The 17990-nt window shown below is 35.1% G+C and overlaps 1 protein-coding gene across 1 annotated transcript in view; it reads right to left on the bottom strand.

Moving 5' to 3' along the window:
* Positions 1–912: 912 nt before the first annotated feature.
* TMEM64 (transmembrane protein 64) overlaps positions 913–17990 on the bottom strand; it is a 34621-nt gene continuing 17543 nt past the window's right edge. The window contains exons 2-3 of the mRNA XM_027856970.1: positions 13230–13385; positions 913–3266 (exon numbers count right to left, since the gene is read on the bottom strand). Of these exons, the coding sequence (XP_027712771.1) occupies positions 3075–3266; positions 13230–13385 (348 nt within the window). The 3' untranslated portion in view covers positions 913–3074. The remainder of the gene's footprint in view (positions 3267–13229; positions 13386–17990) is intronic.

The following is a 17990-nucleotide window of genomic DNA, read 5'->3' as shown; positions in this document are numbered from 1 at the left end:
TCAATTCAGAGATTTGGGACTTAAAATTTAACTGTCATTATGATTTTTGTTCAATAATTACATTAATATTATTAGAAACTCAGGATTAACCATAATAAAGCAGGATTTCACTATTCCTGGGGGCAGGTAAGTGGCACAGTGGATAGGGCACTGGCCATGAAGTCAGGAGGACCTGAGTTCAATTCCAGCCTCAGACCCAAACACTTGACACTTACTAGCTGTGTGACCCTGGGCAAGTCACTTAATAGCAATTGCCTAAAAAGGAAAAAAAAAGATTTCACTATTCCCATCCTAATGGGATTTTTTAAGACTAAAGCAAAAACAGCATTCTTAATTGCTTTCATTAAACTCTGCTACAATTTGTTATAGTTGTTTCAGTAGTATCCGACTCTTTGTGACTCCATTTGGAGTGTTCTTGGCAAAGATACTGGAGTGGTTTACCATTCCCTTCTCTGGCTCATTTCATAGGTGACGAAACTAAAGCAAACAGCTAAGTGACTTGCTGAAATCAGGGTTGCAGGTGTAATAAACACTTACTTATGTGCTATAGACTCTAGCCTGAAAAAAATCTTGCTGTGGGTACAGCTAGGTGGCGCAGTGGATAGAGCACTGATGAAGTCAGGAGGACCTGAGTTCAATTCCAGCCTCAGACCAAACACTTGACACTTACTAGCTGTGTGACCCTGGGCAAGTCTTAATTTAACCCCAATTGCATTTAAAAAAAAAAAAGAAAGAAAGAAATCTTGCTGTGTTCATCAAAATAAAATATAAGCGGTTTAGATTTATGCAGAGGATAGAAACAATGGAGTAAAAGAGAAATTCCTTGATACTTCAAGATTTTAAAAACATTCAATCCAAGCTATTTTTCTTTAAGGAATTTGAGTGAATTTATTATATAAAATTATGATTGGCAGGATACAGAAAAATCTTTTTAAATGTACATTATGCTTTAATCTGTACACAAGTATTACAAGTACCAATCAAAATGCAACTGGAAGAACTCATTTCAAACTACCAAAAACTTGAAGTTACTCAAGTTACAAAATGCTGTGTAAATAAATGTACTTCAAAATACATATTTCTGAATTTTTAAACAATTAGCAATGTACACAATCATTAATGTGATCATACCTTTTTTACTTAAAGAAATCAACCAACAAAAACACATGGTTAAATCTTTTACCACATTAGTCAAACTAGGGCATAATTCAGGGTATACTGTCACTCACATTGGTTGAATAATATCGCTTTTTACTAAATGATTTTGATCAAATAATAAGAAAACTAATTTTCTCTTCTAATAGTGATCCAAGAAAATATAAAATAAAAATCAGAAGCCAGTTTTGTATTCTGTATGCTTCTGGAGCATTTGCACTGATTGTCTTTTAATTTCACTATTAGCTCTATCCAGTTCTGTAAGATCCAAAATGGGAGAGCTACATAACATATGAACCATGAAATAAAACTGAAATTGTAAAATGGAAAAATATTACAATTATTAAATGCATCCCCAAAATCAGGCTAGAACCTGTGCCTCTAAAATATCATTTTAGAATGTACATTTGCTAAATCAGTGGCAGAATTTTGGCCTTGAAGGCCAAAACAAATGGAAGGCGGCACTGTAATAAGATGGCTGACTCATTACAGCAAATAAAAAACATAATTTTAAGTTAACACAAAAATATACAATCACTTTGTAAATAGCAAATTATAAATTCAAAATCAAGCCAAAACGTAAGGTGATAAATGGGTAATAAGGTATACGCACTGTATAAAAACAGGTCTAAAAACAATATATTGTACCTATGCTCATAAGTGCTATACATAGAATACATACTAAATTCAGGCTATATAATGAAGAACCAAGATCCCATGTTTATTCCAATTTCACATTTCAGAATTCCTGAGTCTTACCAAAACAACAACCATCAAAAACACTTGTTCTTTAAAGAGGAAAATGTCCCCAAATTTGGACATGTAACAGTAATATAGTTACTTTCTTAAAGCTGAAATCTGGGGAAAATATACTTGAATAAAACTATAAAGTTTATTTAAAGCTTAATTTTTACATGAAAAAAAGGCATTGCTTTTTTTTTTTAAAGGCCACCTGTGTTGTATTTGCAGTATTAGTAATTACAGCATTTTTAAGGGGAGAAATTTCTCCTTTTAGAAGCCTAATTAAATATATTTTATAAACTAAAAACAAAAAATATGTATTTAAAAAAAGTTTTTAAAAGTAGAATTGCAATGTAACAGCCCTTTTATGAAAGAACTTGTGAGGGTAATATGTCACTGTAACACAATTAGATCATGAGTTTCAATTCTAAACCAACCTTATTGAAGTCACACAGTCCGTCAACCATGCTATAGCTTCCCTTTTGCTTTGCATATTACACAGTGTAAATAAAAAAGATATCTTAAGAGCACTTCAGTCCCACAATGTAGGATATAAGCTTGTGAATATGCATAAATGGCCCTGCAACGATTTGATGATATACAAAAATACATTCAACAAAAAGTTAATGTCTGTTTTTTAAAATAAAAAGGGAAGGGGAAGCCAAATGGTCCCATAATATATAAAATACTGTTTATCAGTTCCAGAAATATTTCCAAAGCAAAGGACATTCAAGAATATTGTACACTAAATTGCATACTTTTATGGTTCTTTATCAATAAGAAAGATACATATAACTATTCACAGACTTATAAATAAAAACGCTATGAAGAAAAATATTGGGCTATTTCTCCATTTAAAAGGTACACAGAAATAAAATAATTTTCAAAACAAAACAAAGTCACTAAAGTGCAGACCTACAGGCCATTAACAGGCATAATAAATGGTAAAAAGGTGCAGTCAAAATTACAACTAGATTTAAATTCTTTACCCTTTAATGGTCCTCCACTTAAAAACAAAACAAAAATCCATTGTGCAATTTAAGAACTGGTCAGTTGGTTGTGCCGTAATACAACTTGAATTTTAATTTCTAACCTGACTTGGCACACTACTGAAGTGATTGCTAGGCATTTAGCAACACATCAGGTTCTTAATAATTATGTACATTTTTGAACTTGGCTCATACAATATTGATTCCACCTCCAGAAAATGTTAGAGTCCTCTTGTTGAAGAATGAAGAGCCACTGGTGTTTGGTTTATTGCCTTTAACAACAGAAGTTTTCAGTTCCATTTCACATGCTACAATTGCTGCATTCAATTCCACTTGAGCTCGATGTACTACATAAAACATGAGACCTATACTTATAACAATCTGTGAATAAAAGAGAAACATTAAGAATTGAAAATATGCTTATAAGGAAAATGCTCAAAGTTTTTAAGTATTTAAATTCAAAGGAAAAATAAATTCTTTTTACAAATGTTTAATATAGGCAGAGTTTTTTGAAACTATCACAGAATAATATTGAAGGGGGAAAACTATTATTATTATTACTATTACTATTACTATTCTTTAGTAGGTGGCACAGTGAATAGAGTGCTGGCACTGGAGTTAGGAAGACCCTTCAACTCTAGCCTCAGGAACTTACTAGCTATATCACCCTGAACAAGTCACTTAAATCTGTTTGCCTCAGTTTCCTCAACTGTAAAATAAGGATAGTAATAGCACCTACCTACCTCCCAGACTTGATGTGAGGATAAAATGAGATAACATTTGTATATGGCTATAAAAATTTACAAGTAAATATGTATAATGTACTATATGTTACTATTGTTGTGGTGATATACTCTCACCTTTCTTAGCTGCTTTCCTTGAGGGTAGAAGCAACCAATATTCACGAGTTATTTTTAAATTGTGAATAAGACAAACTTATACAGCTCCCTTTTGCCCATCCAAATTACATATATTTTATACAAGTCAATGAGCATTTATTAAGTACCTGCTATGTACTAGGCATTGTGCAAAATTCTGGGGAAATAAAGAAAGGAAACAAACAAAAAAAAAAACAAGTCATTGATCTCAAGGAATTCACAATTCAAAGGGAAGACAAATACAAACAACTTTATACAAACAGGTCCGATACAGAAAAAATTGGAGATAATCATAAGAGGAGGCACTAGCAAGAGAGGAATGGCTGAGAGCTTCTTGTAGAAGTTCGGATTTTAGCTGGGGCTTGAAGGAATTCAGAGAAGCCAGGAGGCAGAGAGGAAGAGGGAGAGAATTTCAGGATTGGGGAAAAGCAGTGAAAATGCATTGAGTTGGGAGATAGGAGTGTCATGTCCCACAAATAAGAAGGCCAGTATTACTGGATAGCATAATACACGGAGGGTAGTAAGGTTTAAGACTGAAAGAGAAGGAATGGGTTATGTTATGAAGCGTTTTGAATGTCAAACAGATGACTTTATATTTGATCTTGGAGGTAATTGGGAGACACTGGAGTTTACAGAGCTTAGAGTGACATGGTCAGACTTGCCCTTTAGAAAGATCACTTTAACAGCTCAGTAGATGATGCACTGGAAAGATTTGTGGTAAGGAAATCCACTAGAAGTTATTATAATAGTATAAGCATGAGGTGATAAAGACCTGCACTAGGGTGATATGGCAATGTCAGAAGGGAGAAGGGGACTTACATAGAATTGAGAGCATTCACAACTGGCTACATGTGGGCGAGTGGGCTGTGGAATATGAGAGTGAGGATGATACTTAGGTTGCAAGCCTGGGTGATTGTGAGGATGGTGATGCCTTGGACAGTAATAGGAAAGTTAGGAAGAGAGGAGAGTTTGAGGGGAAAGATAATGAGTTCAAGTTTGGACATGATGAGTTTAAGATGTCTACAGGATATTCAGTGTGAGATGCATAAGACTGGGGATCAGGAAAGAGATTGGGGCTAGATAAATAGATCTAAGAATCATCTGCAGGGAGAAGATAATTGAATCAATGGACAATGATGAGATCACCAAACAAAACAGTACTGAAAGAGAAGAGGACTCATGACTCAGCCATGGGGGGCATCCACTGTTACTGTAACATGTATCCCCAAGTTAAACTGTTCTGTTGTGCTAAAAAAATGTCTTATATGGAATGATGTATTTCTATAAGTGAGGAGATTTTTTTAAACTAAATTTTGCCGTTACAATTAGTGGAGGCTAGACATGTGATTAAATCCTATGCCTTAGATGTTCAAGAACCACAGAAAATAGAAGAGGTGTCAGACGAGCAAATGTCAAGTTTTCAAATAAAGATTAAAATTATGGAATCATGAAACTAAATAATTGAATTTGATGCCAGTCCCTGACAAATTTAAGAATATATTTGGACTACTACATTAAACAGATTATTTGTGAGCACTCTGGAAAGTAGCTACTGGGAACCATGAGATTCACTAAGAAATCATGCCAAACTAACCTCATTTCCTTTTTTGGAAAAAATTGCTAGATTGTTGAACCAGATAAATACCAGTAACACTGTCTTCATTTAACCTTAAATTCCAGTCATAAATTTAGGATTGGAAGGACCTAATGGTCGTTTCACATCTGAACTCCTCATTTTACATATGAGGAAAAGGAGCCTCAGAGAAGTTAAGTGATTTATACAAGTAATAAGTAAAAGAGTGAGGATCTGAATACAGGTCTTCTGACTCTAAAGCCTGTGATCTTTCTAGTATATCTCCCAATACCCTTGTATGAAAAAAGACAAATGTAAACCATGTGACTGGCAACTTAGATCAATCAAATTAGAGTGTCTCTAATAGTGGGCTATAGGAGGAGGGCTGACGCACAGTAGTTCACTGTTTAGGAGGTCCTGAAGGAAAGTGTGGGAGAGAAGAGGTATTAGACTATCAAACTGAAGGTCTACAGAGGACATTGTGTTGACCTCATTGTTGCAGGCTCCTGAAACCTGAACAGTATACCAGCACCATGCTAGGAAACTGAATCACCTCCATTTGAATTGTCTTAGGAAGATTCTGAAGATCATCTGGCAGGGAAAGATACCAGACACTGAGGTCCTTTCTCAAACTAAACTGCTAAACATTCAAACTTTACTGCAGAGAGTGCAACTAAAATGGGCTGGCCACATTGTTCAAATGCCAAACGTACGTTTGCCTAAAAGACTGTTTTATGGAGAACTCACACAGGGCAAGCGCTCACATGGTGGTCAGAAGAAGCAATATAAGGACACTGTCAAGGTTTCTCTTAAGAACTCTGGAATTGATTGGGTGACATGGGAAACACTGGCACAGGACAGCCCAGCATGGCATGCCCTCATCAGAGAAGGTGCTGTGCTCTATAAGCAAAGCAGAATTGAAGTAGCTCAAGAGAAACACGAGATGCGCAAATTTAGAGAATGCACCCTAAAAGTTCACAGGAACTATTTGTGCCAGACCTGTGGTAAAGCATTCCGAGCTCATATTGGTCTCATCAGCCACAGCTGGAAGCATTGTAATTCGACTCTAATATAGTGATGTCATTTTGGTCCTCTTGAAGGACAACCATTAGGCTAGGCTCTGTTTATTCTATCCCGTTCAACATTTTTATCAACTATCAGGATGAAATAAAGGCATGCTTACCAAATCTGAGAATAACCTGAAGATGCTGATAGCCTAGAAAAATAGATGAATATGAAAAGTACGGAATTTAACAGAAATAAATTAGAACTGCATTGAGGCAAAAAACAAACAAAAAACTATAAAAGATAATGAGAGGATATTTTAATAAGTTTAAGAGACTTTCACAGAAAAAATTTAGAGCATTTAGTCAACTATAGACTCTTATATAAGAGACAAAACATTAAACAAAAGAATAAATGAATATTTAAACAGTACTAACAGAAGCATTGTCATCAGATGAAAGATTTATTTTGTGCCAGTCAAACAATACCTGCAGTATTATGTACAACTCCAAGTTCCGTAAGGACAAAATGGAGTGCATCCAAAGGAAGGCTACTAGGACAGAAATAGGGTCTGAAAGTACATTACTAAGGCAGACAAACCAAAGGAATTAGGAGTATTTAACCTAAAGAAATGAAACATGGGCAGGAAAGGGAAGGAAAGTTAATGGTTGTCTTAAAACATCTGAAGAGCTGTGATAGGAGAATTATAATTATTCTAATTCTAGAGGATAGAACTAGCACTAATGGGTAGAAATGATAGGGATGCAGATGTCACCTCAAAAAAACTTCCTAAAGATTTCCAAAACTACAATTAGCCACCTTGTTAAGTTACAAATGCCCGTCACTGAACACATTTCAAGCAGGTGCTAAGTAAGTATCTGTTAGAGATACTGTAAGGGGGTTTTGTTCTGTTTTCTGTATTAAGTAAAAAGGTAGGACTAGATGACTACCTACACTTTCAACTAAGATTTCATTAGTTTTCTACAATGAAGTGAGAAACAGCTCATTAACATAATGTTCCTACTTGCAAATGGACAAGATACCACATTGCTAAGCATGAAACAAAATGAAATTTCAATCAACTTTAAATTGGGCCATAAAACCACAATAAAACAACGAACACTGAAAACAAAAAGAGACCATTAAAACAATAAAAGAATTAGAATTAGAAGAGAAAGGCAGTCTCCAAACTTAGCAGTCATTTGGTGGTTGTATTTTCTCATTAAAACAATTTCATAGCTTTTAAGCCTCCATTTTCTAAGACAAAAGGTTAATAATAATTGTTTACATGTATATAACAGGGAAACAAAGCACCTCCCACATAATAACTCTGCAATGTAGTTAGTACAAGTACTATTTTCTCATTTTAGAGCCAAAGAGACTGAAGATCAAAGATTGCCTCTACTCCCAGTAGCAACAGAGCTAACAAATTAAACCCTTATCTTCTAATTCCAAGTCTGGTGCTTCTTCTATTTGTTGTCTAATGTAACTCAAATATAATAGTAATGGTATTCTTTCTATTGTAATACTGTTTCAAAGGAAAAATGTATTTAGAATTTTAATTCAAGATAACAAGGAATACATCTGACCTTGGAGGAGCAGGCACGAGCAACCCAGTATTAGTTACTTGTTAGCTCTCATTCATAGTCTCATACATAGAGACATTTCTCTATCTCAATTGTTCCCCCTATGTTCTGAATTAGGGAACAATAGGTAAGCTGCCCCAAAGGGATGAAGAGGTGCCAAACAGCCTTGAGTGCAAAACTGAGTCAGGCTCTAAGTTCTTGGCAAGCAGTAGTTTAGTAAAAAATGAATATAACTAATTAAAAGTGTTTTTCGTTCAGTTAATCTGAAATCAGAGTCTAATTCTAATGGCTTTGAATGGTTCTAAAAGGTTGGGGTTTTTTAATGAATTTGGATACAGCCAATATAATTTACAGATAACTTTATATTTAATATAAACACAAACTACAGAAGACATCTATTGTGTTTGTCATTGTATTCTTCTTGACTGACCTGATAAATTAAATGTCTACACCTCAATATTTGTGTGGATAGCAGGAGAATATTTTCTTGTATTCTAGCTTACAATGAACATTAGATATATCCTTAAGTTAGTATTTTATGTATTGGTTTATTTTGAGAAATTACATCTGTATACAGAGACAGATAGTTTAATGGATATTTTACTTATCTATGTCTATATGTAGGTATAATTTCAACAAATGTAAAATGCAATATGATAATGTGTTTATAGCCTACAATATGTGTACTGTTGGTACCCAGGAGGATTTTAATAAATGTTTATTGATTAATTGGAATGCTCTATTTCATTAAGGGTTCATTTTTTTACCCTGTAAATTTTGTTGGGCATGTTAACTCTCTAGAGTAAGACATCATGGAGAATGAAATCAAGTGGGTCTTAGGAAGCATCACTAACAATAAGGCTAGGGGAGGTGACAGAATTCCAGTTAAGCTATTTAAAATCCTAAAAGATGATGCTATAAAAGTGCTACATTCAATATGGCAGCAAACTTGGAAAACTCAACAGTGGCCACTGGTTTGAAAAAGATCAGTTTGTATCCTAATCTTAATGAAAGGCAATGACAAGGAACATTCAAGTTACTGAAAAATTGTGCTCATTTCACATACCACCAAGGTTATGCTTAAGATTCTCCAAGCGAGGCTTCAGTAATATATCAACCAAGAATTACCAGAAGTACAGGCAGGTTTTCAAAGAGACAGAGGAACTAGAGACCAAATTGCCAACATTCACTGGATTATGGAGAAAGCAAAGGAGTTCCAGGAAAACATCTACTTCTGTTTCATTGACTACACTAAAGCCTTTGACTATGTGGATCACAAAAAAAATATGGCAAGTCCTCAAAGACATGGGAATACCAGATCATCTTACTTTCCTCCTGAGGAACCTATTTGCGGGTCAAACAGCAACAAGTAGAACAAAACATGGAACAACTAACTGGTTTAAGATTGGAAAAGGAATACAACAAGACTGTGTGTACTGTCACCTTATTTATTTAACTTACATGCAGAATATATCATGCAAAATGCCAGCCTGGACAAATCATAAGCCAGAATTAAGGTTGCTTGGGGAAATATCAACAATCTCAGATATGCAGACAATACTACTCTGATGGCAGAAAGTGAGAAAGAATTAAGTCTCTTGAGGATGAAAGGGGGGAAAGTGTAAAAGCTGGCTTGAAGCTTAACATAAAAAAAAACAACAACAACAAAACCCTAAGATCTTGGCAATAGGTCTCATCAATTCCTGGGAGAAGAAATGGAAGTAGAGTCAGATTTTATGTTCTTAGGCTCAAAGATCCCTGAAGACATTGACTTGCATGCATGTAATTAAAAGATGCATACTCCTTTGAAGAAAAGCTATGGCAAATCTGAACAGCATACTTAAAAAGCAGAGACATCACCTTGCTGACAAAAGGTCCATAGTCAAATCTATGATTTTTCCAGGAGCAATATATGGCTGAGAGACTGTTGAACAGTGCAGAATCAAGCTTTTAAATTGTGGTGCTGGAGAAGAATTTTGAAGAGTCTCTTAGACAGCAAAGAGGTCAAATCAGTCAATATTTAAAGAAATTAATTCAGACTATTCATTGGAAGCTCAAACATTAAAGCATAAATTCTTTGGCCAAAGAATTTCAAGACTCATTGGAAAATACCCTGATACTGGGAAAAATTGAAGGCAAAAGGAGAAGGGGATAACAGAGGATAAGATGGACAGATAATGTTATGGAAGCAAGGAACAAGAGCTTGGACAAACTTCAGGAGATAGTAGAGGACAAGTTCACTGAATTATATAACACAATATCCTTTGTCTTCTGAATATCATATTTCTAGTTCTCTGCTCCCTTACAGCAGTAACTAAATCTCATGTGATTCTGACTGTTGCTCCTCAATAATGAGCTTTCTGGTCTCCTTGCTTCAAGTTTCTCCCCATTCTAGTTCAAATTAATATTTCTAAAGCACAGATCTGACCATGTATGCACTCAATTCAATAAATCCCAGTGGAGTTTATCCTATCGCCTCCAAGATCAAATACAAAATTTTCTATTTGGTATTCAAAATCCTTCACAAGCTGCTTCATTCCCTCCCCTCCCAGTCTTTTTACACTTTAACATCCAGGGATGCTGACCTCCTCTCTATTCCCTGCACAAGACATTCCATCTCCAGACTCCAGGAATTTTCACTGGCTGTCCCCCATGCCTGGAATACTCTCCCTCCTCATCTCTGCCTTCCGGCTTCCTTCAATCCCATATAAAATTTCATCTTCTATGAAAAGCCTTTTCTGATATCCTTTAATTCTAGTGCCTTTCCTCTATTGATTATCTCCAATTAACCCTTAAATATCTTGTTTGTATATGGTTGATTTTTGTGCTGTCTTCCCCATTGTGAGCTCCTTGAGAGCAAGGACCATCTTTTACCTTTCTTTGCATCCCCACTGCTTAACAGTGACTAGCACATCTTTGGCACTTAATAAGTGTTTGTTGATTGATTTGAGTGTTGTACTTGACTTGGCCCTTTTCTGCCACAAAGGATACAAGGGGGCTTGCTACTCTGAAGAATAATATTACTAAGCAAGTATGGCAATAATTGTCAGGACCTGAATAACATCTAATTATTTGTATATCAGAATTTTTATAAAACCTTATTTCCTGCTTTATATATTATCTAGCAAATTTTAAGGCTCCTTTTATCTCTAAGAATTCTGCGAATAACAATTCTAACAAATACTAATTTCGGGAACTTGCTTTGCAAGAGTAAAGTAAGATCTTTAAACCACACATCTGTGGTCTGCAATTTGCTGCAGTCCTTCCATGGCAGCAATGAATAAAAACTGAAAACTCATTTCAATTACACCTATTAATGAGATAAAAAGGCAAACAGCAATTATACCTCAGAGGTATTCTGAATATTTACAGTGGCTAATGATGGGCTATGGCAGGAAACAGAGGATACTAGGTTCTGGAGGAAACAACAACAAAAAAAGATCTTTAGGGTCAACATGCTTTACTTGGTTCAATGAATAAAACATCCTTTCAGTCTCTCTCTGAATGTTTGGACTAAGACTGAACTACCATTTCCATTTGAACCCCAAGTGTTCCTCCCCAGCCCTGGTATCCACCCAGGATCACTTCTAAAGAAACTGTTACATTTTAATTACCCTCAATGGTATCTTAAGTCTGCCAGTTTTCATTTAAAGAGACAAAAGAATAGCTAAAGAAAGACACCTTCTCATATTTTAGGAAACCAGCACTCTTAACAAATAATGAACATTCGTTCTTTCAAGCTGTTAAAGCTCCATTAAATAACCCAGAATAGAAACGCAACAAATTCTAACTTACAAATACTCTAAGAATTTTCAGTCAATGCAGAATGAAGTATTCTGACCAGAGTATTTAAGTTATAGTGGCTTAGTAATTTATTAAAGTTTGAATATTATATAATTCTAAACATAACTGAATCTTTCTTTAATGATTCAGAATGTACTTCTAAATCTTGTAGGATCTCAAGGCTAACAGGTTCAATTAACATTAAACTGTAAATGTGTAGAAATTCTACTTAATGAGAATTTATTTTCCATTTATGCAAAATTCCAGTAGAACACGTTAAATTACATAATGGCAAACTCTAATCCCAAAGTCTCATTTTTCTTAAATGAAATTAAATTCTGCTGATAAATTATGATATCCAAATAAATTATAATGAACAGCAAAATTCCTAAACTCCAACAAGAACATGAATTTATTTCAAAACCAGCATTTCATTTTGACTTAACTTTTAATCAAGATATAAATGTGAATATACCAAGGCCTTCTTACAAAACTTTTATATCAGAAGCACACAGAAAATTAACTTTAGCTCCATACTTAATTATCAAATTGTCTGATATCAATAATTCTGAGAATTTATGAAGCATAGCACCAACTACAACTGACATATATGTCAAAGGCATTTAGTTGTTGCCTCTGCAAATCTGAAAATGTAATATAATATAACATTGCTACAGTTTTATCAGCTCATCCCATGGACTCTTCCTGTGTGCAATTTAAAGATAACTGAATTTATTTGTGCTGTTCATTCACAATGAATAATAATTAAATTAAATAAAATTAAAGTAATTGTTTTATTTATTTAGTGATACAATCAAAGTTAGTTAATAGAGGGATGGATAACCTTGGAGTCAACAAGATGTGGGTCCAAATTCTCCCTCTGTCACATACTAGCTATGTGACCCTGGTCAAAATCACTTACCCTCTCAATGTTCCAGTCAACTCTCAAAGACTAAACTTGCAGAGCAGCTGCAGATCTACATCGATGGAAGGAGTGTCCACACCTGCAGTTTCTATGCACTATCACCACCTTCCCTGTTCCCCCCCCCCCCCCCCCCCCAAAAAAATCAGTTCTATCACCACACTTTATGGAATGAAAAATGCTCTAAAAATTCCAAACTAATTACATACCCGTGCCAGAACTCCAACTGGAATTAGAATGGAATATATTACATATAAAGTATTGTAATACTTTCCAAGACTTATGAAAAAACACAAAAGCAAACAGAACTCCATCACATCTCACTTCACGGTAATGCCTTGTTTTTTGTTTTTCTTCTCCATCCCCAAAGAATGACAATATTTGCCCAAAGATATAGACACATAAATATATGTATTGCACAGGGTTTAAATATGATTACAATTGAGCCCTACTAATACTTTAATGTATTGTAATATCATTACAATCTTGCTCAAGCAAGAAAACAAAGAGGAAGATTTTTGTCAAACTTTTTTTTATCAGAGAGTCAAATTTTTAAAAAATCAACACTAAAAAGGTCAACTATTCACCCAAACTTACCTGTAAACAAAAAACAAAATAGCCACTAAAACTCTGTTCTGCGATAACATCCTCCATTGTACGCAAGGTGGTACCCAAATAAGAATTTAGGAGCTGGGTAGGAAGCAGTCCAACTGAAGATGCCATCAAATAGTTGGGTAATGAAAGATCTGTAATCTAAAACAGCAGATTAAAAAGGAGGAATACATTACTTAATATCAATCTGATTTAACAAAAACTTTCTATGACACAAGCTAAAATATCTTCACATAAAAATATTTGATTTCTTAAAAAAAAGCCAAGGGTTGTCTAAAATGTACAGAAACTTTACTAGTCATTTAAACTACAACTATCTTTATGTGTCCAATAAAGCTAATAATTAGAAATAATTAGAAAATCAGTTTAGGGAATGGCTGGCAAGAAGCTTCCTCTAACAATGCGAATCAGCATCTTCCCTACAATTTCTACTCTTGGAAATTTTATGTATAAAATTTAAGTTAAACTGAGAGTTTAAGTAAGTTATACAGGGTTATACAGCCTATATGTATCAGAGGTGGTACCTGAACCCACCTCCTCTTCCTGACTCGGGAAACCAGCTTGCTATTCACAATGTAACACTACCTCTCAATTAACAATTTTTTAATAAAACTAATTACGTACATTGCTACAAAAATGAAATGAGTATGAACATTATTAGTCTGTATCCATATAGTACTAAAAGTTATAACATATATCTTTCAGATAAAAAAATTAGTGCCTGAATTCTAAAATATCAGAAAGCAGATTTGTAGCTAACTATTACAACATATAATTAACATTCATCTATGAAATCAATAGTAAACGATCGAATTATATCTACAATAGATTTCTAACACTTAAAAACAAACTCTTAAGTAGACATCATAACATAAGAATGGCAATCAAGGAACAAAATGAATTGTCAAACCTTTAAATATGACAGCGTGACCAAAGAAAATTTTTTCTCATCCTCTACATTTTGTATATCTTTCTGTTTTGAAGAACTTTACATAAAAATTTCTTAAAAGCTTATTTCTTCTAATCACTGAAAATGAATTGGCCCTAGACTTCACCTAAGAACTGATCCTTAGAGTTAAAATATTTACATTAAATCACTGAAAACATTATCCTGCATAATTTTAATAGCAAATGTGTACTCATTCCTTCTCCTAAACACACAGCCTATCAATTTTTCTAAGGTGATTTAGCTGTGCTTTTTCTGCAGATACCAGACCTTCAAAAGACTAAATATCTGCTGTCTCAAAGCCTGATATCCTAGTTCAGGGATGGGGAACTTGCAGCCTTGAGGCCACCTGTGGCCTTCTAGATCCTTAAGTGCAGCCTTCCGACTGAATCCAAATTTTACAGAACAAATCCTTTAATCATCTAAGACAATTCCAAAGGACTCATGATGAAAAATACTATCCACCTCCAAAGAGAGAATTGATAAAACTTTGAGTGCAAACTGAAGCATAGTATTTTCTATTTTCTTTATTTTTCTTGCTTTTTTTTTTTTACAACATGGCTCATATGGAAATGTTTTTCATGATTTTATATGTATAACTGATACATTGCTTGCCTTCTCAATGGGTGGGGGAGGGGCCAGAGAGAGGGAAAGAATTTGGAACTCAAAATTTTAAAAAGTAACAATGTTGAATAATAAATTGTCTAAAAAAGAAAGGAAAAAAAGTAGAGCATGAAACTAAACACAATATCACATATACCAGAACACAGCAGAATAGAGGGGACTATTTCCCCTGTTGTGGATGCCACTTAAAGCTTTCTTCATTCAGCTACAGTTTCATCTCTCTTCTCTCCTTCACTGTTAAACCTAGGAAAAGCTACCTATATCCAATTCTTCCATTTCATCAGTAACCCTCTTTTTCATCAACTGTAATCTGTTCTCCATCCCCACTATCCTATTGCCTAATAAAAGTCAAGACCCTGGGGCAGCTAGGTGGTGCAGTGGATAGAGCTCCGGCCTTGGAATCAGGAGGACCTGAGTTCAAATTCGGCTTCTGATACTTGACACTTACTTGCTGTGTGACCCTGGGCAAGTCACTTAACCCCGATTGCCTCCCCCAAAAAAAGCGCGCCAAAAAAAAAAAAGTCATGACCTCCTTCAATGACCTCCTATTTGACCAATTCTTCATTCCTCATCCTTCCTGATCTTTCTATACCTTCTAATATGAGAGATCACTACTTTATGCTGCATTATCTCTTTTCCCTTGGTTTCAAAAACATTTATTTCTCTAAGATCTCCCTCCCCTTTGCAAATCCTCATTGTCTTTCTATTAATATACATGTTCTTCAAGATGTTGACTAAGTTCAAGTTGGCTTTTGGCTACTATACTCTTTCACTTGGCATCCTCATTTTTATACCACTGCTATGTTCCTCTCTTCCGGGGAGGGATCTACATCTTTAACTAACCACAGGATCTCTCTACCTAGATATTCTTCTGGTACTTCATAATCAATACAACTAAAAGCATTATTAACTTTCCCATAATGTGCTCCTCCTGAGGTCACTATTTATACCTGTGGTACATTCAACTGTTTTCCCACACTCATAATCTCAGATTATCTTTCACTTTCCCATGTCTCTCACTTGCCACATCCAAAGTTCAAGTCCAATCAACCCAACCTCTGGAACTGTCTCATCTTTTTATACTGCAATCAAGTTCTCATTATCATCACTGGCTTAGACTACTATAATAGTCAGTCACCTAGAAGATTTTTTCCAACTTCAAAGTCATCCTCTCTAATTTTTTTTCTTCAAGCTGCTTCTAGAACAGTTTTTGTTATACATACATCTGGTCATGTTACCCCATTGCTCAAAAATCTTCAGCATCACCCCAGTACCTACTAAATACAATTTTTTCCTGGTACTCTTTGACCTGATCCTATCTTTCCAGTCATATTTCTCCCTTCCATGCTTCCCCGGATTCAGCCAAATTTAAATACTGTTTCCTGAATATACTCCCCTGACTCTGCGACCTTCCTTATGTTGTTTTCCTATATCTCAAACCCTCTCCCTCTCCAACTCTACCTACTGAATTCTTATATATCCTTTAAAGCCTAAATTAAGTATCATGTGTGAAAAATAGCCATGAGGACAGTATCACTAGGTTGCCAAATACAGGGAGGGGAATATAAGAAATCAGTGAAGGCAGGAAGGAGCTAGGTTATAACAGGTTTTGAATGCTAAATAGAGGATTTTATATTTGATCCTAACAGTAAAAGGGAGCCACTGGAATTTACTGAATAGGGGGATGACATTATCAGCCATTTCCTTCAGAAGATCAATTTGGCAACTAAGTATAGGATGGACAGAAATAGGGAAAGACTTGAGGCAGGGAGACCAACCAGCAGGCTTCTACAGTAGTCCAAACACGAGGTGATGAGGACCTGCACCAGGGTGGTGGCAATGTCAGAGGAAAGAAAGGGTATACAGGACATTACAAAAGATAGAATTGAGAGAATCTGGCACTGATTGCACACAGGAGAGATGAGAGTGAAGAATAGAGGACAATTCCTTCTTTGCAAGCCTGAGTGACTAAAAGGATAGGGGTACCCTTGACTGTAATCCAGAAGTTAGGAGAAGACTTAGTTCAGTTTTGGAAATGATGAATTTAAGATATCTATGGAACATTCAGTTCAATATAAAGTCGAAGCTGTGAAGCAACTTGTAGAAGCAAGCAGTTGGAGATGTGAAAATGGAGGTCAAGTTAGAGGTCACAGGTGGATAAATAGATCTGAGAATCATCTGCAGAAATGACAACTGAATTCATGAGAGCTGATTAAATCATCAGGCGAAATGAAACAGAGGGAAAAGAGAAATTATTTTATGCATTTAGAAACCTTATTATGAGAAGGGGTCCCCGACACACACAAGAATCGTGAACTTCTGTGCTGGGTAAAATCTTGATCCCATTCCCCAATCTAATATAGAATTTTGTTCAATAACTTTAGTGAATTTATATAATATTATATATTGCAGTTATCTGTGTTTCTGTCATATCTCTTCTAGACTTGGGGAATATGGCTTAGTTAAAAGAAGGCTTCATTTGGTTAACTTGGTTTTAAATCCTAATTTCACCACTTAATGATTGTGCGACCCTGAGTAAATCATGTAACTTCTCTGGGACTCAACTGTAAAATGGTAAAAACAGGGGGTTGAATTAGATCATGCCTTAAAGTTCCTTGCCAGCTCTGGATCCTGTGACTAATTTAACTCTCAGCACTTTTTGTATGTGATCTTTGGCCATGATCAAGGAATTGACAAACTACTAGAAGAACTGAGTCACGTACACTTAGGCATTAATTACTGCTATAAATCAGACAAACAAGTACCAAAAATATACAGGTAAAAAGAATAATATCTTGTAATGTTCTCCCTGAAGAGGTAAGTAAGTATAAGTGACTGGTATAGTTGATTTTATGGTGTACCAAACGTTAACAGGAAACGATTTCATGGAACACCTGGTCATATCACTTTATAGTGCCTGCTTACAAGTTTAAGCAGAAATACATCACAAAGATATCTGTAGCTTAAGTGTCAGTGCATTTGTTGCTTGAGAATGAAATAGAAAAGCTTCAAAATTTGACCAGATTTACCAAACCAAGCTAACATACATTTTGACACTCAGTAACAGCAACACACAAATTTAGATTTGGAACACCTGACGTACATTTTTTGTTCTGCTACTACCTGTGTGGCCTTGACCCAATAATTTATCATCTCTGTTCTTTAAGGTCCTAAAC

The sequence above is a fragment of the Vombatus ursinus genome, unplaced genomic scaffold (genome assembly GCF_900497805.2).
Source record: "Vombatus ursinus unplaced genomic scaffold, bare-nosed wombat genome assembly UNPS02011767.1, whole genome shotgun sequence".
Classification (NCBI taxonomy): Eukaryota; Metazoa; Chordata; class Mammalia; order Diprotodontia; family Vombatidae; genus Vombatus; species Vombatus ursinus.
The sequence above is the reverse complement of the archived record's forward strand: the minus strand, read 5'-3'. Positions and strand labels throughout refer to the sequence as shown.